General features: G+C 42.2%; 1 protein-coding gene across 16 annotated transcripts in view; it reads left to right on the plus strand.

Annotated features, from left to right (window-relative positions):
• The window catches only part of LOC110496062 (plectin), a 200,302-nt gene that overhangs the window by 60,569 nt on the left and 120,040 nt on the right, over positions 1-19,693 (plus strand). For 2 of the 16 annotated variants that reach the window (XM_090208451.1, XM_090208452.1), the window contains exon 1: positions 2,158-2,482. The exons of 13 other annotated variants lie outside the window; for them this stretch is intronic. In XM_090208451.1, coding sequence (XP_090064577.1) covers positions 2,437-2,482 — 46 coding nt within the window. In that variant the 5' untranslated portion in view covers positions 2,158-2,436. Of the gene's footprint in view, positions 1-2,157; positions 2,483-19,693 lie in introns of those variants that run through there. One more of the 16 variants, XM_090208450.1, reaches the window with a different exon arrangement.

Here is a 19,693-nt window from a genome sequence, read left to right on the forward strand (position 1 = left end):
CAAGCCTTTAGATGCTGTGACAACCTGTGGAGATTGGGCCCAACCTGATCTGAGCATTTCGTATAATTCTGTACATAAATCCGACACAGTCCATTTAGTATGATATGTTCTATTTTGTATGGTATATATTAATTTGTGGATGTCCATCACCCATTTTGTATGATGTGTTACAAATGACAATTTGCATTATATGTTACACATTTGCTAAACATACAATGTTAAGAATTAGCTTCATGTATTATTTGTTACAAATTCTAGCTAGGTAGCTAACGTTAGCCAGGCTAGGGGTTAAGGTTAGGGTTATGGGAAGGTTTAGCTAAAACGTTTAAAGGTTAGGGGAAGGGTTAGCTAGCATGCTAAGAAATTGCAAAGTAGCTAAAAAGTAGTAGGAAGTTGAAAAGTTGCAGTTACAGAGTTGAATGGCTGTGATAGGAGAAAACTGAAGAAGGATCAACAACATTGTAGTTACTCCACAATATTAACCTAAATGACAGGTTGAACAGAAGGAAGCCTGTACAGAATATAAAAATTCCAAAACATGCATCCTGTTGGTATCAACACACTAAAGTAATACTGCAAAACTGTGGCAAAGCAATAGTAGCATAGTGATGGCTGCATCATATTTTGGGCATGCTTGTAGTCGTCAAGGACTCTGGAGTTTTTCAGGCTAAAAAAGAAAATAAATGGACCTAAGCTCAGTCAAAATGCTAGAGGAATACCTGGTTTAGTCAGGGGTTTTAATATTTATAATTAGATATTTTTGCATTGAATTTTCATATAATATGCCAAAAATTTTGGGGAAAAAATGTGCTATCATTATGGGGTATTGTGTATAGATGGGTGAGAAAAAAATATATTTAATACATTTTGAATTCAAGTTGTAACACAACAAAATGTGGAACTAGTTATGGGGTAGGAATACTTTCTGATGGTGCTGCATAAGAACACACTCACTAAAAGGTGCTGCGTCAGAACACACTCACTAAAAGGTGCTGCGTCAGAACACACTCACTAAAAGGTGCTGCGTCAGAACACACTCACTAAAAGGTGCTGCATCAGAACACGCTCACTAAAAGGTGCTGCATCAGAACACGCTCACAAAAAGGTACTGCGTCAGAACACAATCACTAAAAGGTGCTGCGTCAGAACACACTCACTAAAAGGTGCTGAGTCAGAACACACTCACTAAAAGGTGCTGCGTAGGAACACACTCACTAAAAGGTGCTGCGTAGGAACACACTCACTAAAGGTGCTGCATCAGAACACACTCACTAAAAGGTGCTGCGTAGGAACACACTCACTAAAAGGTGCTGCGTCGGAACACACTCACTAAAAGGTGCTGCGTCGGAACACACTCACTAAAAGGTGCTGCGTAGGAACACACTCACTAAAAGGTGCTGCGTCGGAACACACTCACTAAAAGGTGCTGCGTCGGAACACACTCACTAAAAGGTGCTGCGTCGGAACACACTCACTAAAAGGTGCTGCGTCGGAAAACACTCACTAAAAGGTGCTGCGTCGGAACACACTCACTAAAAGGTGCTGCGTCGGAACACACTCACTAAAAGGTGCTGCGTCGGAACACACTCACTAAAAGGTGCTGCGTCAGAACACACTCACTAAAAGGTGCTGCGTCAGAACACACTCACTAAAAGGTGCTGCGTCATCCTACATTGCTGTAAGTCTGAGCTCCCTGCCCCTCTGCAGCACTGGCATAAAATATAGAGTAGTATTGAGTGACTACACACTTTTCTAGGAGATTCGGATTCTATCGACTCACAGTGTCATCCATGTGGGTGCAAGGGAAGGACAGGGTGAAAAAAGACTGCACACTGCAATCTATGCTCCCATGTGATTTATTGGTGACAATTTTTCATCTCACGTCTTCACCAAGTCTCCATTGATAAAGAACAAACCGATTATATATGCTATACAGTATAGGCCTATGTATAGCAAATTCATTTTAATCTTTCTCTCTTCCTTTGTCTGTCACTCAGAAGACACTTTTTACTTTTACAGGATCTGCGATGGCTATGCGAAGCCATCCTACACATCTGTGAGATGTGATGGCTGAGCTGTGATTGGTCTGTTAAAAGCATAGGGGATGGGATGGGGTAGAGGGAGGAAGGGGAGGAGGAGGGAGGGAAGGAGGGAGGTGCACTTAATTTCTTTCAGTTTGAGGGGGAGAGAGGGAGAGCAATGAGAGAGGTGGAGAGAGAGAGAATCCAAACAGAGCAGCTACGCAGCCCAGCCAGCTAGCAGCCGCAACAACTCTGGTACTATAGAGCGAAATCCTCCACCTCCTCCAGCAGTGTGCTGTGTAGCATTAGGCTGACTTTGCAGTTCATAGCCTCCCAGACGGAGCAGGAGCGCTCACTCAGGGGCAGGCAGCTTCACAGCCTGACTGGGACAGAAGGAAGCAGTGGGAGGGAGAGCATGGACACCGCAAGGTCTATCCAGCATGAGATCACCTCTCTCAAAGGTATTCTCCTCTCTGTCTCCCTCTTTATCAAGTGTGATGTTCAGGACAGGACCGCCTCATTTTCCCACAACCCCTTGCAGAGGAGTACCTCATTTTGTGAATCTGTGGAGAAAGTTTGATCAAATGATCTTCCCCTCTCGCACTCTCTCTGCATTTTGTTGAGAATAAAGGGAGAGAATGGCTTACGTGTTATAGCGTGACTGGAGGGGCTCGGTCGGGGGTGGTGATAGTATTGGTATTGATGATGGTGTAGTTGAGCTGGTATGTTGTAGACTGCTTCATGTTGTGTGTTTTTTGTGCGTGTGTTCATACTATTTGTGTGATTGTGTTCTGAATGCACTGGTGCGAAGGGTGAGTGGTGCGAGCTTACCGCTGCTGCATGCGGCACACAGTGCGTCTGCGCTACGCTGGGGTCTGCAGAGTGCTGCTGCATCGCCGCGACAATGCTACGATCCGGCCAACCACGACCCTGCCCTTTGGCTGGGGATATCCCTGCCTGTAGCCGGAGAGGATCCTTTGGGACACAGGACAAATAACATATAAAACCATTACATTTTGTAAAAATCTACCCTATAATGTATGGAAATGTTTCTTCGGCTCAGTTCATTTTGACTTGATGCACTGCAGTGTGTCATGGAGCAGCTCACTTCATGCTGCATTTGTTTACATCCTAGAGGTGTTAGTCACTGCACCCCCCTCCCACCCGACTGCTACTCTATGATTATCTCACTGATCATCAACCACTTGCACTAAATGAGACTTTCAAGATTACTGTGAAGAAGGCCTGTTAGGAAATGTTTCCATGTGTTATTTTCTTCTGTTTTGTAGTAATTGAGTAATGATAATTGTAGGATACTGACAGTATAGAACTCATTTTATTCTCTTTATAATCTCTCAATCTAAAAAGGCTGATAATGATAGTTTACACTCGGCTCTTGACAGACTCTCTTGAGTCTCTACGAGGTTGTAATCAGTCCATCCCTGGTGTAACCTTTTGGGATTTCTTGCTAGCCTAGCACAGCCAACCGATTGCTGTGAGAGCAGAAAATGTTGAACATTCAGCACAACTGGCTTAGTGGGGGTTACAGTAATATTAATTGAACAAGTTCAGAACACCGGTCTAATGTTATCGCCTAGACCTGTTAGTTAGTCGCAAGAAGTAAGTCTGGATTTAGACCTAGTTATGCATTCACTCTGTTTAGGCCATAGTTTCAATAAAAATGCTGAGTGTAATTTGTAATGGCGTCATGGCATCCAAACCCAGCCTTAAGGGTGCATTGGGGAGTTTGTGTCTCAGATTGAACCTTCCAGTGCTTCTTAATTTATTCAGACTCTATCTCTCTCTCCATTGAAGGGGCAATCTGGGATTGGTACATCCATTTTTGGGCTTTTAAATTAATGATATACAGTAATTGATTCTTGAAGAATATACCTTAATATAAATGTATCATAGACTTAGTTCAACTGTCGTACCCCAGAATCCAAACTATAAGCTTGTTTACTCCATTGTTTGTAAACTATATAATTGTAAACAAACACTGTATGTATGTATGAGTCAAGACATTGTTTTGAAAACTATAATTTTATCTCATGGATAGTCTTTGCATCCATAGCTCTGTCCATGAATTGGAGAGTGGATACATTTCTCCACCCCATTCCTCAAAACAAGTGGTTGGACTGCCATTTTGTTGTTTTTCCTGAAATGCTTACTGTAACTTTAAGAAAAGGGTCCCTTAAGAGATCCTCCCTGACCATTTGAATTTATTTTTTATTTAACCTTCATTTTGACAGGGAAGGGATACTGAGGCTAGGGTCTCTTTTACAGATCCCTGCATAAATACATAAACGCATACAATATACAAAATGACAAAACATATTAAGAAAAACAGACACATTTTCATGTGGTGTCCCTTTAAATGGATGATTACCAGGCCAGGCTGGCAGAGCTAGCCTAGCCAGAAGCTGATACTTGTTTGTTTTTTTAAACAACAGGCCTGGTGTGAAAAACCTGGGTAATTTTAGTTTTTTGGGGCAAACAAACTGGCCTAAACTTTGCGGCTGGTCTTTTAAATCACTTTCTGGAAGCCAAGCCACTTACAGTGCCTTGCGAAAGTATTCAGCCCCCTTGAACTTTGCGACCTTTTGCCACATTTCAGGCTTCAAACATAAAGATATAAAACTGTATTTTTTTGTGAAGAATCAACAACAAGTGGGACACAATCATGAAGTGGAACGACATTTATTGGATATTTCAAACTTTTTTAACAAATCAAAAACTGAAAAATTGGGCGTGCAAAATTATTCAGCCCCTTTACTTTCAGTGCAGCAAACTCTCTCCAGAAGTTCAGTGAGGATCTCTGAATGATCCAATGTTGACCTAAATGACTAATGATGATAAATACAATCCACCTGTGTGTAATCAAGTCTCTGTATAAATGCACCTGCACTGTGATAGTCTCAGAGGTCCGTTAAAAGCGCAGAGAGCATCATGAAGAACAAGGAACACACCTGGCAGGACCGAGATATTGCTGTGAAGAAGTTTAAAGCCGGAATTGGATACAAAAATATTTCCCAAGCTTTAAACATCCCAAGGAGCACTGTGCAAGCAATAATATTGAAATGGAAGGAGTATCAGACCACTGCAAATCTACCAAGACCTGGCCGTCCCTCTAAACTTTCAGCTCATACAAGGAGAAGACTGATCAGAGATGCAGCCAAGAGGCCCATGATCACTCTGGATGAACTGCAGAGACTCTGGGAGACTCTGTCCATAGGACAACAATCAGTCGTATATTGCACAAATCTGGCCTTTATGGAAGAGTGGCAAGAAGAAAGCCATTTCTTAAAGATATCCATAAAAAGTGTTGTTTAAAGTTTGCCACAAGCCACCTGGGAGACACACCAAACATGTGGAAGAAGGTGCTCTGGTCAGATGAAACCAAAATTGAACTTTTTGGCAACAATGCAAAACGTTATGTTTGGCGTAAAAGCAACACAGCTGAACACACCATCCCCACTGTCAAACATGGTGGTGGCAGCATCATGGTTTGGGCCTGCTTTTCTTCAGCAGGGACAGGGAAGATGGTTAAAATTGATGGGAAGATGGATGGAGCCAAATACAGGACCATTCTGGAAGAAAACCTGATGGAGTCTGCAAAAGACCTGAGACTGGGACGGAGATTTGTCTTCCAACAAGACAATGATCCAAAACATAAAGCAACATCTACAATGGAATGGTTCAAAAATAAACATATCCAGGTGTTAGAATGGCCAAGTCAAAGTCCAGACCTGAATCCAATCGAGAATCTGTGGAAAGAACTGAAAACTGCTGTTCACAAATGCTCTCCATCCAACCTCACTGAGCTCGAGCTGTTTTGCAAGGAGGAATGGGACAAAATTTCAGTCTCTCGATGTGCAAAACTGATAGACATACCCCAAGCGACTTACAGCTGTAATTGCAGCAAAAGGTGGCGCTACAAAGTATTAACTTAAGGGGGCTGAATAATTTTGCACGCCCAATTTTTCAGTTTTTGATTTGTTAAAAAAGTTTGAAATATCCAATAAATGTCGTTCCACTTCATGATTGTGTCCCACTTGTTGTTGATTCTTCACAAAAAAAATACAGTTTTATATCTTTATGTTTGAAGCCTGAAATGTGGCAAAAGGTCGCAATGTTCAAGGGGGCCGAATACTTTCGCAAGGCACTGTATATGGTGCGGGTGACGGATCTAACACACAGTTCAGACCCTGAACTTATGGCAAGTCAAACTTTATAGAAATTAAGAGCGGGCTCTTAATACCGATTGGTTTCAAACCCGCGCTCAACACTGCAGATGGTAGGTTTTGGGTCGAATTCAGGCATAACTGCAACCTCTTCTGTGTTAAAGAAACCACAAAGTTTATTGCACTTAAAAGGCAAAGAAATAAGTTTCACACACCTGTGCAGCGCGGTAGTTAATGTTTGAAACACTGAATATGATCAGTGTAATGTTTCTCGGTTAACATAACGTTTCTTCAGATTTCATAACTCGCTTAAGGAATCATGAAGAGTCTCCTCATCCCTTAAATAAGCCATGAGTTTGAGATAGCGATATTACTGTACAATGTAGATGTTTTATTTTCCACTGAGATTGCAAAACAATTCGTGTTGATTATGAATGTTATAAATGTTTCAGCCTCTGTGTTGGGAAGTTGTGTTTTTACTATCAGTTGCTGGTTTCAAAGAGCACCAAAAACTACACTAACCATGAGACTTTTAGCGTTTCTTCCGCTACAGAAACAGACCCTGGGTCTGTTCTTACGTGTCCACCTGAGAATCTGAGGCCATGATTGTGCTTCTGTTGTGGATGTGGTAGCAAAATGTTGGTGGAATTAAATTCCTCTGTTTTAATACCCAATTAAAATCAAACACTCTGTCAATTCATAAGGATTTGTATGACCCTTATTTGTATAAAATGGACAGAGCCCAGTCTTAAAGTCAACCAGCAGCTTTTATTCACCAGAGTACTGCTCCTTACACATTTTACCACAGGTTATAAACTGAAAATTACGTCATTAGTTTCAGTACTAGCCCGTGTCATCTCCGCTCTAGTACAATGGCTGTATGGTTCTCACATGTCTCTCCCTATTAAGATAATATATGACCGAGCCAAGGTTATAGTGTAGATACGCCTTCTAGCCAGACTGGCTATAAGTTCATTAATTTCTACCATGGTACAGACAGTCATTGTTCTAATTCTTGATTATATTTACACACATTATATTCAGTACTAGGATTAAAAAGAAAATTCATACATATACAGTAACATTTCATTCTGATTAGTACATATACAGTAACATAATAGTATTCTGATTAGTCAGTCCTGATTGAAATGTATACATAATTAGTCATCATTGATAAAAATTCCCTTAACACAAAGTCACCTTTATTTGCATGTACTTAACATATATTAATATGCATTACCAGTTTCCCCAACAGTGGTTGGAACTGCTCAGTACCGCTGCATGAAACTGAGATGCGCTTCACCCGCACCACACTGAAAGAGCGGCAGAGGCTGCCAAACTAAGTCTGACCAGGCCCACTTCGTGGTTTCAGACGACATTCTATCCGGCTCTTCGAAAGAGCAAGTTACTTATTTTTTTGTTCGGTGTGGCCATGGAACAGTGTTTGAACTAGGGCTAAAGCCTGTCTCATGCTTCCCAGTTGAAACAGTTTGCGCATATATTATGATGACATTTTGTGACGTTTTTGTTCATTTTGGTGTTTGGCAGGTTTTTTTGGACTATTTGAGCACACACATTTTTTTCTTGGGGCAAGTCGAAGTTCGGTTGCCGAAGTCTACGCCCCTACTAGGAGTGGGCCCTATGGACGGGATTCTTCAGTTACAGTTCATTCAGAAAGTATTCAGATCCCTTTACTTTTTTCCACATTTTGTTACATTACAGACTTATTCTAATATTGATTACATTAAAAAAAAAATCCTCATCAATCTAAACACAAAACCCCATAATGACAAAGCAGGTCTTTAGAATGTTTTGTAAATGTATGAAAAATAAAAAACAGAAGTATTCAGACCCTTTGCAATGGGACTTGAAATAGAGCTCAGGTGCATACTGTTTCCAGTCCACCTGTGGTCAATTCAACTGATTTAGACATGATTTGGAAAGCCACACACCTGCCTTTATGAGGGTCCACAGTTGTCAGAGAAAAAACCAAGCCATGACTGAACAATAGGGGGAGAAGGGCCTTGGTCAGGGAGTTGACCAAGAACCCAATGGTCACTATGACAGCGCTCCATAGTTCCTCTGTGGAGATGGGTGTACCTTCCAGAAGGACAATCATCTCTGCAGCACTCCATCAATCAGGTCTTTATGGTAGAGTGGCCAGACAGAAGCCACTCCTCAGTAAAAGGCACATGACAGCCCGTTTAGAGTTTGCCAAGAGGCGCCTCTAAAGAGACTCAGACCATGAGAAACAAGATTATATGGTCTGATGAAACCAAGATGGAACTATTTGGCCTGAATTCCAAGCATCACTTCTGGAGGAAACTTGGCACCATCCCTGGTGGCAGCATCATGCTGTGGGGATGTTTTTCAGCGGCAGGGAAAAGATGAACAGAGCAAAGGACAGAGAGATCCTTGATGAAAACCTGCTCCAGAGCATTCAGGACCTCAGACTGGTGCGAAGGTTCACCTTCCGACAGGACAATGACCCTAAGCACACAGCCAAGACAACGCAGGAGTGGCTTCAGGACAAGTCTCTGAATGTCCTTGATTGGCCCAGCCAGAGCCCGGACTTGAACCCGATCTAACATCTCTAGAGAGACCTGACAATAGCTGTGCAGCGACACTCTCTATCCAACCTGACAGAGCTTGAGAGGATCTGCAGAGAATAATAGGAGAAGCTCTCCAAAAACAGGTCTGCCAAGCTTGTAGCATAATACCCAAATGTGCAAAAAAGTCTAAAAACCTGTTTTTGCTTTGTTATTATACTGTATTATGTGTATTTATATGTAAAATTGTGTGACTAAGATCTCGGCAAAAACATCAACATCTATTACAGATTTCTTGATTTATCTTCAGACTATTTTGAAGACGTGTATACTGGCTATGTTGTTGCTACGGCATCTCAAGAGGGACAAAAACGATAATATTGCAGTTTTTCAGATCAGGGTCTGTTACAGAGTATGCGAGGTACAGACATTCACTTTGCCTACTCGAAACTAGTATGTGGACAGCTTAAGATTTCTCCAGCACTTGGACCTGCTGAGAATGTATGTGTCCCAAATGGCACCATATTTCCTACATGGTGTACTATATAGAGAATAGGGTGCCATTTGGTACGCAGTCAATGTTTTACCAAGAGGAGATGAGACAAAAGCTTACTCACGCTATTGAACACTGCCCATTGGAGTTACTTAATATGTTTGACATTGATTGCTCAGTTGGTTCGTTTGTAAGCATGTCCTCACCAAGGAGAGTTCACTGCATGGCTGCTGCCCTGATGTTCAGCTTTTTAAGGTGTCATGCTACATTACATCCTAAAAATCTGACCATCAGGCCAGCAGCTATGCAGTTTTGAAGATGTTTACCTATATTACCCACCAAATATGTTTTGTAATGGGGAGAGGTGTTCACATTCGTCATAGTGGGGGTTGGCATCACAGAAACTGGGGTTGTGTCCCAAATGGAATCATATTCCCTATATAGGGAATACGGTGCCATTTGGGACACAGTCTGGCTCTGTCTCCAAGTAGAATAGCATCAGATTCCTCTCAGCTTTGCCCGTCTTATACCACTCTCATGACCAGTTCTGGGTCTTGACCTACATTCTCTGAGCTTAGTGCAGCTCTCTAATCAGCCTAGGTAACAGGCTTTTTAAGGCCAGTGTTTGTATGTGGGTGCCTGCTTTACCTTATAAACTGTGGGAGGGGTACAGGAATTTAGGGTGATGTTAGTTATTGCAGGGTTGACAAATCGGTTGTTTACTAGGTACAAAGGCTGTCATTATGTCAGACCACAAACTACTGTGGAAACAAGTGCATAAGGCCTGAAATTTCCAGATGAGAGAATGGGTGCTTTAATAGGGCTTTTCCACTGCAGCAGTGGTGTCCGCACTGGTGCTCCAAACACTGGTGCTCCAAACACTGGTGCTCCAAACACTGGTGCTCCAAACACTGGTGCTCCAAACACTGGTGCTCCAAACACTGGTGCTCCAAACACTGGTGCTCCAAACACTGGTGCAAGGCCTGACCATGGAAATGCAGCATAACATACCGAACATTATTATTTACCTGTGCTTTAAAAAGGTTTTGTCTACCTCTGATTGCTCAATGCTTCGTCTATCCCAGTGGGTCTGGCGTGAAAAATAAAAACACTCCAGTGTCCAGTCTAGCCTCTTATCAGTTTGTTTTTGTAACATTGCGGTATATTTTGTTTTGATTGACCCATTTTTGAAGGGTTTTGTTTTGGGGGAAATGTTCATGCGTGTCTTTTTCAACATCTGAGTTCATCAGGGCTGCATCCCAAATGGCATCCTATTCCCTATAGTGCACTACTCTTGATAAGGGCCTAAAGGGCTCTGGTCAAAATAAGTACACTTATTGGCGGAATAGGGTGCCATTTAGGACATACACCTCATGTGATCCATTGGGATGGCCTCTGGAGAGGAAACTGTGCGACAGCTGATGACCCCAGGTCTCCTGTCACGTTCGTTGGAATGAATATTGGACCAAGGCGCAGCGTATGTTGAGTTCCACATATTTTAAAGTGAAACTAAGCAAAGAGAAAAATAAATAACACAATAAACTAACAACAAACCGTGACTACAGAGATGCTACGTGCACTAACTCAAAACACAGTAACACAAACAATATCCCATAACCCACAGGTGGAAACAATGCTACTTAAGTATGATCCCCAATTAGAGACAACGATTACCAGCTAGCTGCCTCTAATTGGGAATCATACAAATCAACTACATAGAAAATAAACCTAGAACCCCACATGGAAAATATAAACTAGAACAACCCCCCAGTCACGCCCTGACCTACTCTACCATAGAAAATAAAAGCTTTCTATGGTCCGGACGTGACATCTCCACAGTATTCTATAGGGCTGTAGTCCTCTCAGCACTCTGGATTCCTATCCATTGTATGTGATCCAAATGACACCCTATTCCCTATATAGTGCACTACTTTTGACCATAGCCTATGGCCCTGGTCAAAAGTAGTGCCCGGCATAAGGAATATGGTGCCATTTGGAACACAGACATTGACTCTGTGAGCAGTGGCTATCCAGCCCGGGGCCCAGACACCAGATCTGTATTATAACTACTCCCACCTACCCGCAGGAAAAAACATTGTTAGATACAGTACTTATGGCCAGCCTTCCATAGTGCACTACTTTTGACCAGGGCCCCAACGAAGTGCACTACTAGGGCCCTAGTCAAAAATAGTGCACTGTGTAGGGAATAGGGTTCATTTGGGATGCAGAGAGCTCAGAGGGACGGAGGGCTTATAAATGATGATTAGCATTACATCATTGTTTTGGAGAGGGGTATTTGTGACATCCTCTGTGTTAGACACTCACTTTACTGGAACTCAAAGAACTGCTGCTTTTCTGTTCCTGGAATATTTAGATATTGGTTCTTTAAAATGGGATTGTTTTACCCTCTTGGCATCTGTTTGGAACTCAACTTTGCCTCGCATATCATACCAATATGTCAATTTAAGAAGCTTTCGGACAATTAAAAAATATGTTCTACTTGTCCGAAGGACATGTGGCTAAAAAGGTTCATGTCAAGCCCTGCGAAGTATGAAAAAACAATCATACTTTAGCTCTTGTTATGAGCCGCAATCCTGTTGGCAACATGCAGACAGTCATGGTCACACTCTGCTTGAACCAGCATATTACACTCAGGTATAGGTTGCATTCCAAATGGCACCCATAGGGCTCTGGTCAAACGTGTTCCCTACATAGTGCACTAGAGTACCATTTGGGATGCGGAGACAGTATTTTATCAGCGTTTTCTCTTTTTTTCCTCCCTCACTGCACTTTTTGGATGCCAAGAAAGGCTGCTTTCCCAGCATAAAATGAGATGAGGACATGAGAGATCAATAGATTTCTGCTGTTGGAGGCCACAGTCGGATCAGAAGGAAGCAACCGTAAATAGCAGCCATGTACGTGTGTGTAGAGATTTCGCTTTTTTTTTTTATTGCAATCATTTATCTTAGTTTATCTTGAGTTTTCAGTCCCTATCATTGAATGTGCCACACATGTTCTTCTCCTCCTCTTTCTAAAGGCTGGAATTCAAATAGCATTTCTGACTAGAGAGAAGGCAATGCAAATACACCCTGTCATCCAGTCTCTGGTTAAAAATCACTTCTTATTTGCTGTGTTCTTTTAGTAACTTTTTGCCTGTTTAAACAGTGGGAAGTTGTTTACATTAGTTACTGATTTATAATTGAATCAGACAAGTAGTCACACAGCCTGTGAGCAACTTCAGTAGCTGCAGTCAGCTTAAAGAAGCGTCTGTAGTTGTCTGAGCCCATAGGGAATTAGATCAGTGATCATGTTATATGCACGGTTAGGATTCCTATTCTGTTCGTCTCCAGGGATTTACAGTATGTATCAAGTGTCTAATAGTAGAAATGCTGATCTAAGATCAGGTACCACCTGTTTGTGTAGTCTCATTCATTGTGATCTAAAATGCAAAACTGATCGTAAATCATCACTCCTACTCTGAGACGCTTGATACATAGGCCTATGGCTCCTGATTTTTCCTGTTAGGAACCCCTGTCTAAGCTACTCTCTGCTGCTATCGCCTACTAGCCCCATTTGGGTGGCCCTTGACTTTGACTGATAGGCAGTCCTTCTCCTCTGTGGTAATAAAGTGTTCAAATAATTATCGGTAGGACCAATCATAGTCTCAAAAGTTTTTTGAAATTTGCTCTAACGAAAAGTCAAACCTATGGCCGGGTCATGTAGTACACTATTTTTATCACACATACTAATAGAATACCTCCTCTATCAGTAGTTTATACTAGCTCCTGAGAGTGGAATCCTTGCTCTAGATATCCATCCACCTCCTCAGGATGCCTGAATGCAGAGTGACATCGATCTATTTTAAGACAGAAGAACTTGCATCTCGCATGACAGCTGCTTGGTGGGACATAGCCCAACTGCATCATGGGTCTTGGGCAGGTGGCAGTGAGGGTTGTGCAAGAGGGATGTGGCGGGTGCCATTTCAGGAACTGACGCATCGTGTAGAGCTATCAACGTCAGCCCTTTTAAAAACGTGATTGAAATGGTGCTCTGTGGAGTCGATTTAGGATGATGGATAACTTGAATGTGTTCCAATTGATTGATATGTTAGGGATGAAGACAGGTTTAAATGTTCCAACAAGTCCAAATTTGTCTAAGGCAGTATCCATTTTGCGGCACAATCTTATAGCGATCATCTAAAATTCAATTGACATTTTGTGCAATTTGTTGCTTTCGCCTCTTTCTGTATATTATCAGTATAATTATCTGAAACTCCTCATACAGGTGTTTTGAGAATCTCGATTTTGAGTCATTAATCCTCAGTGGCAATCTGAGGAATCCTGTCAGTGTGTCTGTCTATCAGTGAGACAGCCTGCCACTCATGTTGGTTAAAGGGTTGGTCTGGGCTCTGTCCCAGCTGTGTTATCTGATGTGATTACTACTTAATCTAATCAACTCCAGGTCTGCTGTAACTCCGTAATCCAACACATCCTCCGCAATTATCCACTCCTTTTTCTAATTCGTGACCCATTGGGATGTAATCGCATTGCTCACACTGTATTTTGTCAAGGAGTAGGGGGGTATGGTGAAGTTGCCCCTAATGCTGATCTTGGGTCAGTTTTGTATTTGCTGGTCCTAGACCCGTACAAAGGGGATACTTTACCCCGGAGCTCACAAAACAGACTGTAACAGATTGCCATGCCTCTCAGCAAATGTGACCTTAAACCAACCAGAAGGTGGCACTGTTACTATAGCTACTGCAGACCGTTCTGGTTTGCAACACAGCTCACCATGTGATAACCCCCCCATTTTTTTTTTTTTAGAGTTGAACTGTTATGATGTGGATTGCCATTCCCTGTCTAACTTCTCCATGGTGCATTTACTGCAACTTCCTCCTGAAGTGTATTTGTCTTTTGTTTGATCCTTCCTCTATTTTTTTTATAATAGTTTGCAGATTGTGTGGGTGTGTCCTCCTGTCTCATGTCGTAAAATAACACTTTTCCCCCTATAAACCGTCAGCTTTTAATTCATTAACACTCAACATTTGGGAGGAGGTGTTTTGTTCTTAGTTTTTTTTATGCCCTTGCTTGGGCTGTGGTCGTAAAGACACGACAATGATTTTATTCTATCTCACTACTGTAATGTTTGCATTGTGTCTAAAATCTTGTTTACATTGGCAGTGTGAAATGCCAAAAAATAGGATTCGAGTCACTCTAACCGCATGGCTACCCTGCCGCCCCGTAATGGCTGTCTGAACACACAAATTTGATTTGGTCACTTGTAACTTGCTGTTTGGACAGGCAGTATTCAAAACAGATTAGAAGAAAAACAACCCGATTGGAGCGTTAAGGCCTGCAGTGTGAACAAGGCCTAACAACGTGTGTGCTCTTGTTTATTTTCATTTGCAGGTAAGCTGCTGTTCCAGGGCTGTTGTATGACTTTGGGTGTGGCAAGGTCAACATGGAACAAGGTAATGAATGGGGGTCAGAGAGAGGGTAAAGTGCAGCAGTGTTTAAAACTGTGGAAATGCACACGTCCCAAAGTGTTTAATGAGAAACGGACAATGTTCCAGGGGGCGCCGTACTACTATGGCTGACCCTGTAAAACAACACACTGGATAGGTGCAGTGAAATGTATGTGACAACGAAACATGAAGTCGCCAGAAGTGTACTTTGAGAAAGATTACCACAACTGCCTGTCTCTCTAATATAGAAATGAAGAACGTATGTCAGGTTTTCTCTCTCACCCAGGGGCAGGGAGGAGTGATCTTTATGTGGTCTGGTCGGACAGAATGATTCCACCTATTTCTCAAGATCCTTACACACACTATATACTCTATTACCCGCTGGTTGATATGTGCACACAGATTGGTCTTGTTTTCAACTCTGAGAAACCAATGGCGTGTCTTCCATCCTCTTTATTTATTTGTGTCAGCCTCCTTACAGCTGCAACCCAGATGAAATAGGGTGATACTGAGTGAAGGGTGCAGGATAACTCAAGTCACTGCTGACACTCAGGTGATCACTGGATCAGTTTGAAGCTGAAAGGTTTGAAACATTGTCTGCGTCCCAAATGACACCATAGGGCTCTGGTCAAAATAATGGCACTATGAGACAAAGTGACAATTTGAAGACTTCTACTGCGTATTTTAGATGTGCCATCTGCTCTTGTGTAAGGCTGTTTTTTCACTTCTGCCTCCACTTAGTTGCAGTAACTCACATTTTGTTTTGAGTTTTTCTCCCACTGACATTAACATTTAACTTGTCAGTTTTGAGTTATATAGCCTTCAACCCTGTGCCATTCTCAGCCCTGATGCTCCCCTGGCATGAGCTGATTGTTATAAAAACCCCTCAGAGACACTTTGTTTGCCAAGCCTTTACCACATGGACCACTGCCCAGGGAGGCGCCTCACTCAGAGTACAAAAAATGGGCAATCTACCAATGAGGCCCTTCTCACTCCTCTCCTATGTTATGGAAGGCAGATCATCGCGGATATCCAGGATTTCTCTCATAGGGGTGTCAAGTCTAGGAGTCCTGTGCAAATGCAACTCAGACCGTGAAGGGGGTGGGTTGTGGGTCCATGGGGTCTGGTAGGTGGAGTTTAGACTGAAAGGGGTCTTTTAAAGGAGTGGGCTCTCACACTGTCAAAAGCTGGGTTCACAAGGAGGGAAAGGTGTTATATATGACCCTGCTAATGGCCATCTATCAATGAAGAGCCAAGAAAAAGACCACATCACATGTCTGTGGCTTTGTTGAGGTGGGTTGTAAGTCAGGGACTGTTGTTTTGGACAGCAATACTGTCCCTTGGTTGTTTATTTAGCATATTCATCAGTCTCGAGCACCATAGTCCCACCAAGTATCGCCCCAAGACTGGGCAGTGGCAGCTCCAAAACATCCTCTGACTGAGGGGTTGTCCCAAATGGCACCCTATTCCCTATATAGCTCATTACTTTTGACCAGGGCCCCCATGGCACTTGATAGGGAATAAGGTGCCATTTGGGATGCAGACTGAGTGGATAAAACATACGTCCTTTGCTTTGTGTGCCAGATGGTGCTCCTGAGTGATGGTGTCCATCCCACCACAAAAAGTGATGATAATCCATCTTCTTTAATGGGTCATGACTAGGCGCTGCATTCCCAGCGGCGAGAGCAGAGAGAGGATGTTGGTGTGGGAGGCCCCAGAACAGTCATGGAGAAATGGGGTACCAAGTTTAACTATGTGAAAAAAGTTAAACATTGACCGTCCCATAGATAAACAAAAGCTTAGTGGAAGCCAGCAGAACTTGACAACTACTGTACTCCCTCATTTGTATGTACGAATGGGTTCTTCAGTCTCAAATCAATCAAATCTAATCAAATGTTATTTGTCACATGCTTCGTAAACAACAGGTGTAGACTAACAGTGAAATGCTTACTTGGGTCATTTCCAACAATGTAGAGTTTAAAGATAACATTTGCAATAAAAAAATATAAATAGTGACACGAGGAATAAATACACGGTGAATAACGAATAGCTATAACGAGTCAAAACAGCATGGTTATATACAGGGAGTACCAGTACCGAGTCGATGTGCAGGGGTGCCAGGTAATTGAGGTAGCTATGTACATATAGGTTGGGGTAAAGTGACAAAGCAACAGGATAGAGAGTAGACTGTCACTTTACATAGCTACCTCAATGAATGAATGGTTTTTCTCAGCCTGTTACAGTGACTCTGTTGGACTCTTGCCAAGCGCAGTCATGTTGTGATTGAAGGTGTTGTGCTTCAAGTCTGCTTCATTTTTTAGGGGAACTCAGTCAGGGTCTCAACTTACTGTTGAGAGTTACAATAATACAATACACAAGGTGCAATTTCGAAATCAGTCAGCCAATGTCAGCAAACATTTTTTAAATTTGTAAGTTAGTCTTGCGGGCAGCTATTACAACTGGTAGTAAGCACGGTCAAATTACCGACCGGGGTGGGACCCATTTATCATCAGTTATCATATTGAAAACTGCCAACATTTGCCTACACCCAATGGCAAAATGTGTTGAATTGTAGCAAATTAGCTCTAAAACTGCTAATCAAGTCTTCTCTTTGCCCCATGGCAAAATGTGTGGAATTGCAGGAATTGAACTTTAAAACTTAAATGTATTTTCTTCACTTCACGAAGGGGGCCGCTAAAATGTTTTACTCGCGAAGTGGGGGGTGGGGGGGGGGGGGATGTGGGTACGCAAACCCACGAGCCACTGCGGCCCCTCGTGATAAGTTCAGTTATTTTGTGGCCCCCACCCATATCAAAGTTGCCCATCCCTGCTCTAGACAGACGGGTTGCCTCCCACAATGTAACCAATGTTCCAGCATAGGTCTGGGATTTCCAAGACTACTTTGAGAGGCATAGCTAATGTTGTGCTATCTTCAGTCACAAGGAAGCAACAGACCAAGGCTTTTAGGAAAATGCTCTCGACCACAGCTCAGGGTGCACGCACATCACATTGCAGAAGTAAAGAATTGTTATTTTCATAACCGTCATTAATCCAGACTGTATGTGCCAGACCCTGTTGGCACTGCCAGTCTACCAACCCTCCAGCTTTTATGATATGATCTATCTCAATAAAAGTACAGAGATGGCTATTTATGTTATGATCACATCACATGATGAGCTCTTGAGCCACTCTCACTTCCAGGAAGAGTGATTGTCCAGTGTCTATTTTTTATGTTACCAATAACAACCACACTATTTCTGAACACTGCCCTGGCCAGGCCTTGTATTTATTTACTCATATTTTGGAGGGTAAGGATGATGAGTCATGTTGCCAGGGCAACAACAGGGGATTTTTGACTAACCACACCCTGCTGAGGGTTTGATGTTGACTCACTCTAGATGTGTGAACAGTGTCCGAGTGAACAGTGTCTGTTAGAGGAAGGAATTATACAGTTTCTCCCACTCTGTCGTGCCCTGTGGGACCAGAGGGCAGGTCTGGCAACAAGCCGCCATTTTCTGTCTGTCTGTCTGGTCAGCCATTTTGGCAAAAATGTACTGGTGCTGCTTTCATCTGACTTTCAGTAGTTAGGTTATGCTAGGAATGTTGATATCTGTTCCCTTGTCTTTCTGGAGACTTGTCTAACCCTCTTCTCAAATCTGTGCCATGCAAGTTTATTAAGGTTTTTCTTTCTTGCAAATTGTCTACATTTCCTGCCCTGAGCTTTTCTCCTGAAGAAGTTCCTTTCGTTAATCTGAAACTTTATTTAATTTGATTTTATCTATGGTTAAATGCACTGATTCCTGACTCATTCTTATCAAATCAAGTGTTATTGGTCACATACACATGTTTAGCAGATGTTATTGCGAGTGTAGCGAAATGCTGTGCTCCTAGTTCTGAAAGTGCAGTAATATCGAACAAGTAATCAAACAATTCCACAACAAATACCTAATACTCACAAATCTAAGCAAAGAAATGGAATACGAATATATATATATATACAAATAAATATATGGATGAGTAATGACCGAGCGGCATAGGCAAGATGGTATAAAATACAGTATATACATATGAGATGAGTAATGCAAGACATGTAAACATTATTAAAGTGGCATTATTAAAGTGTGAGGGTTGGTTGGGCCATTAGCGGTTTGGTGTGTGTGCGTGCATCTTATGTTGTTTGTAAGAACATCCATCGTAGCATTTTTCCCACTGCTCAGGCTCCACATGTCAACATGCCAAGCTTGTTTTAATGACTTGGAATACAACCATGCGGCATAAATTGCTCTCTTTAAACTGAGAGCTGGAATGCTAGAAAATAAGTTGTATTTGGTTTGAATGTCAAGCTTGTTCAATGCAGCCAATCGGAACAAACGTGTATACAAGTAGAGTCTACACTATGAATGATTATTAATGTATGTGTAGCTTTGTTAGTCACTGTATATTTGCCTCTGTATGTGTATATGGGTTTTGTGCGCGTCACAACCTAGTAGATATTTGACAGGGGTTGAGATTGATTCTGTTTGCTACATCTGGGAGTCAGTTGGTATATGCAAACAAAAAGGCCTTTGTTGCTCTACTCCCATTTAAATTGGATCCATAGGAGAGGCAATGGGTAGCAGATGGAAACGGATTCTCTGGCATGGTCTGCAGTATACTCTGTGACAGAGAAGCCTCTGGCATCAGTGTTGAGTTTGCTCAATCGTTATGGATGGGTTGACAACCTTCTTTTGAGTTGAAAAAGTTGCGTTTTAGTTTGTGTCAGATTAAACTGGCATTCTACTATATATTTGAAATCCTTATCTGAAAAGGCATCCAGTTAAGACTATTCCAGTAATTACTTCTGATTTGTCTTTTAAGTTTTGACTTGACGAAAGGCTTGTGAAGAAGTGTCTCTGTACGTTTGATTGGTCGTTTGAAATGGAATGAGATGCATTGGAGTCCTCCAGGTTGTAATAAATAATGAAAATCTGCTAGAGAAGGCA

The sequence above is a fragment of the Oncorhynchus mykiss genome, chromosome 18 (assembly GCF_057628025.1).
Source record: "Oncorhynchus mykiss isolate SJ-2025 chromosome 18, ASM5762802v1, whole genome shotgun sequence".
Classification (NCBI taxonomy): Eukaryota; Metazoa; Chordata; class Actinopteri; order Salmoniformes; family Salmonidae; genus Oncorhynchus; species Oncorhynchus mykiss.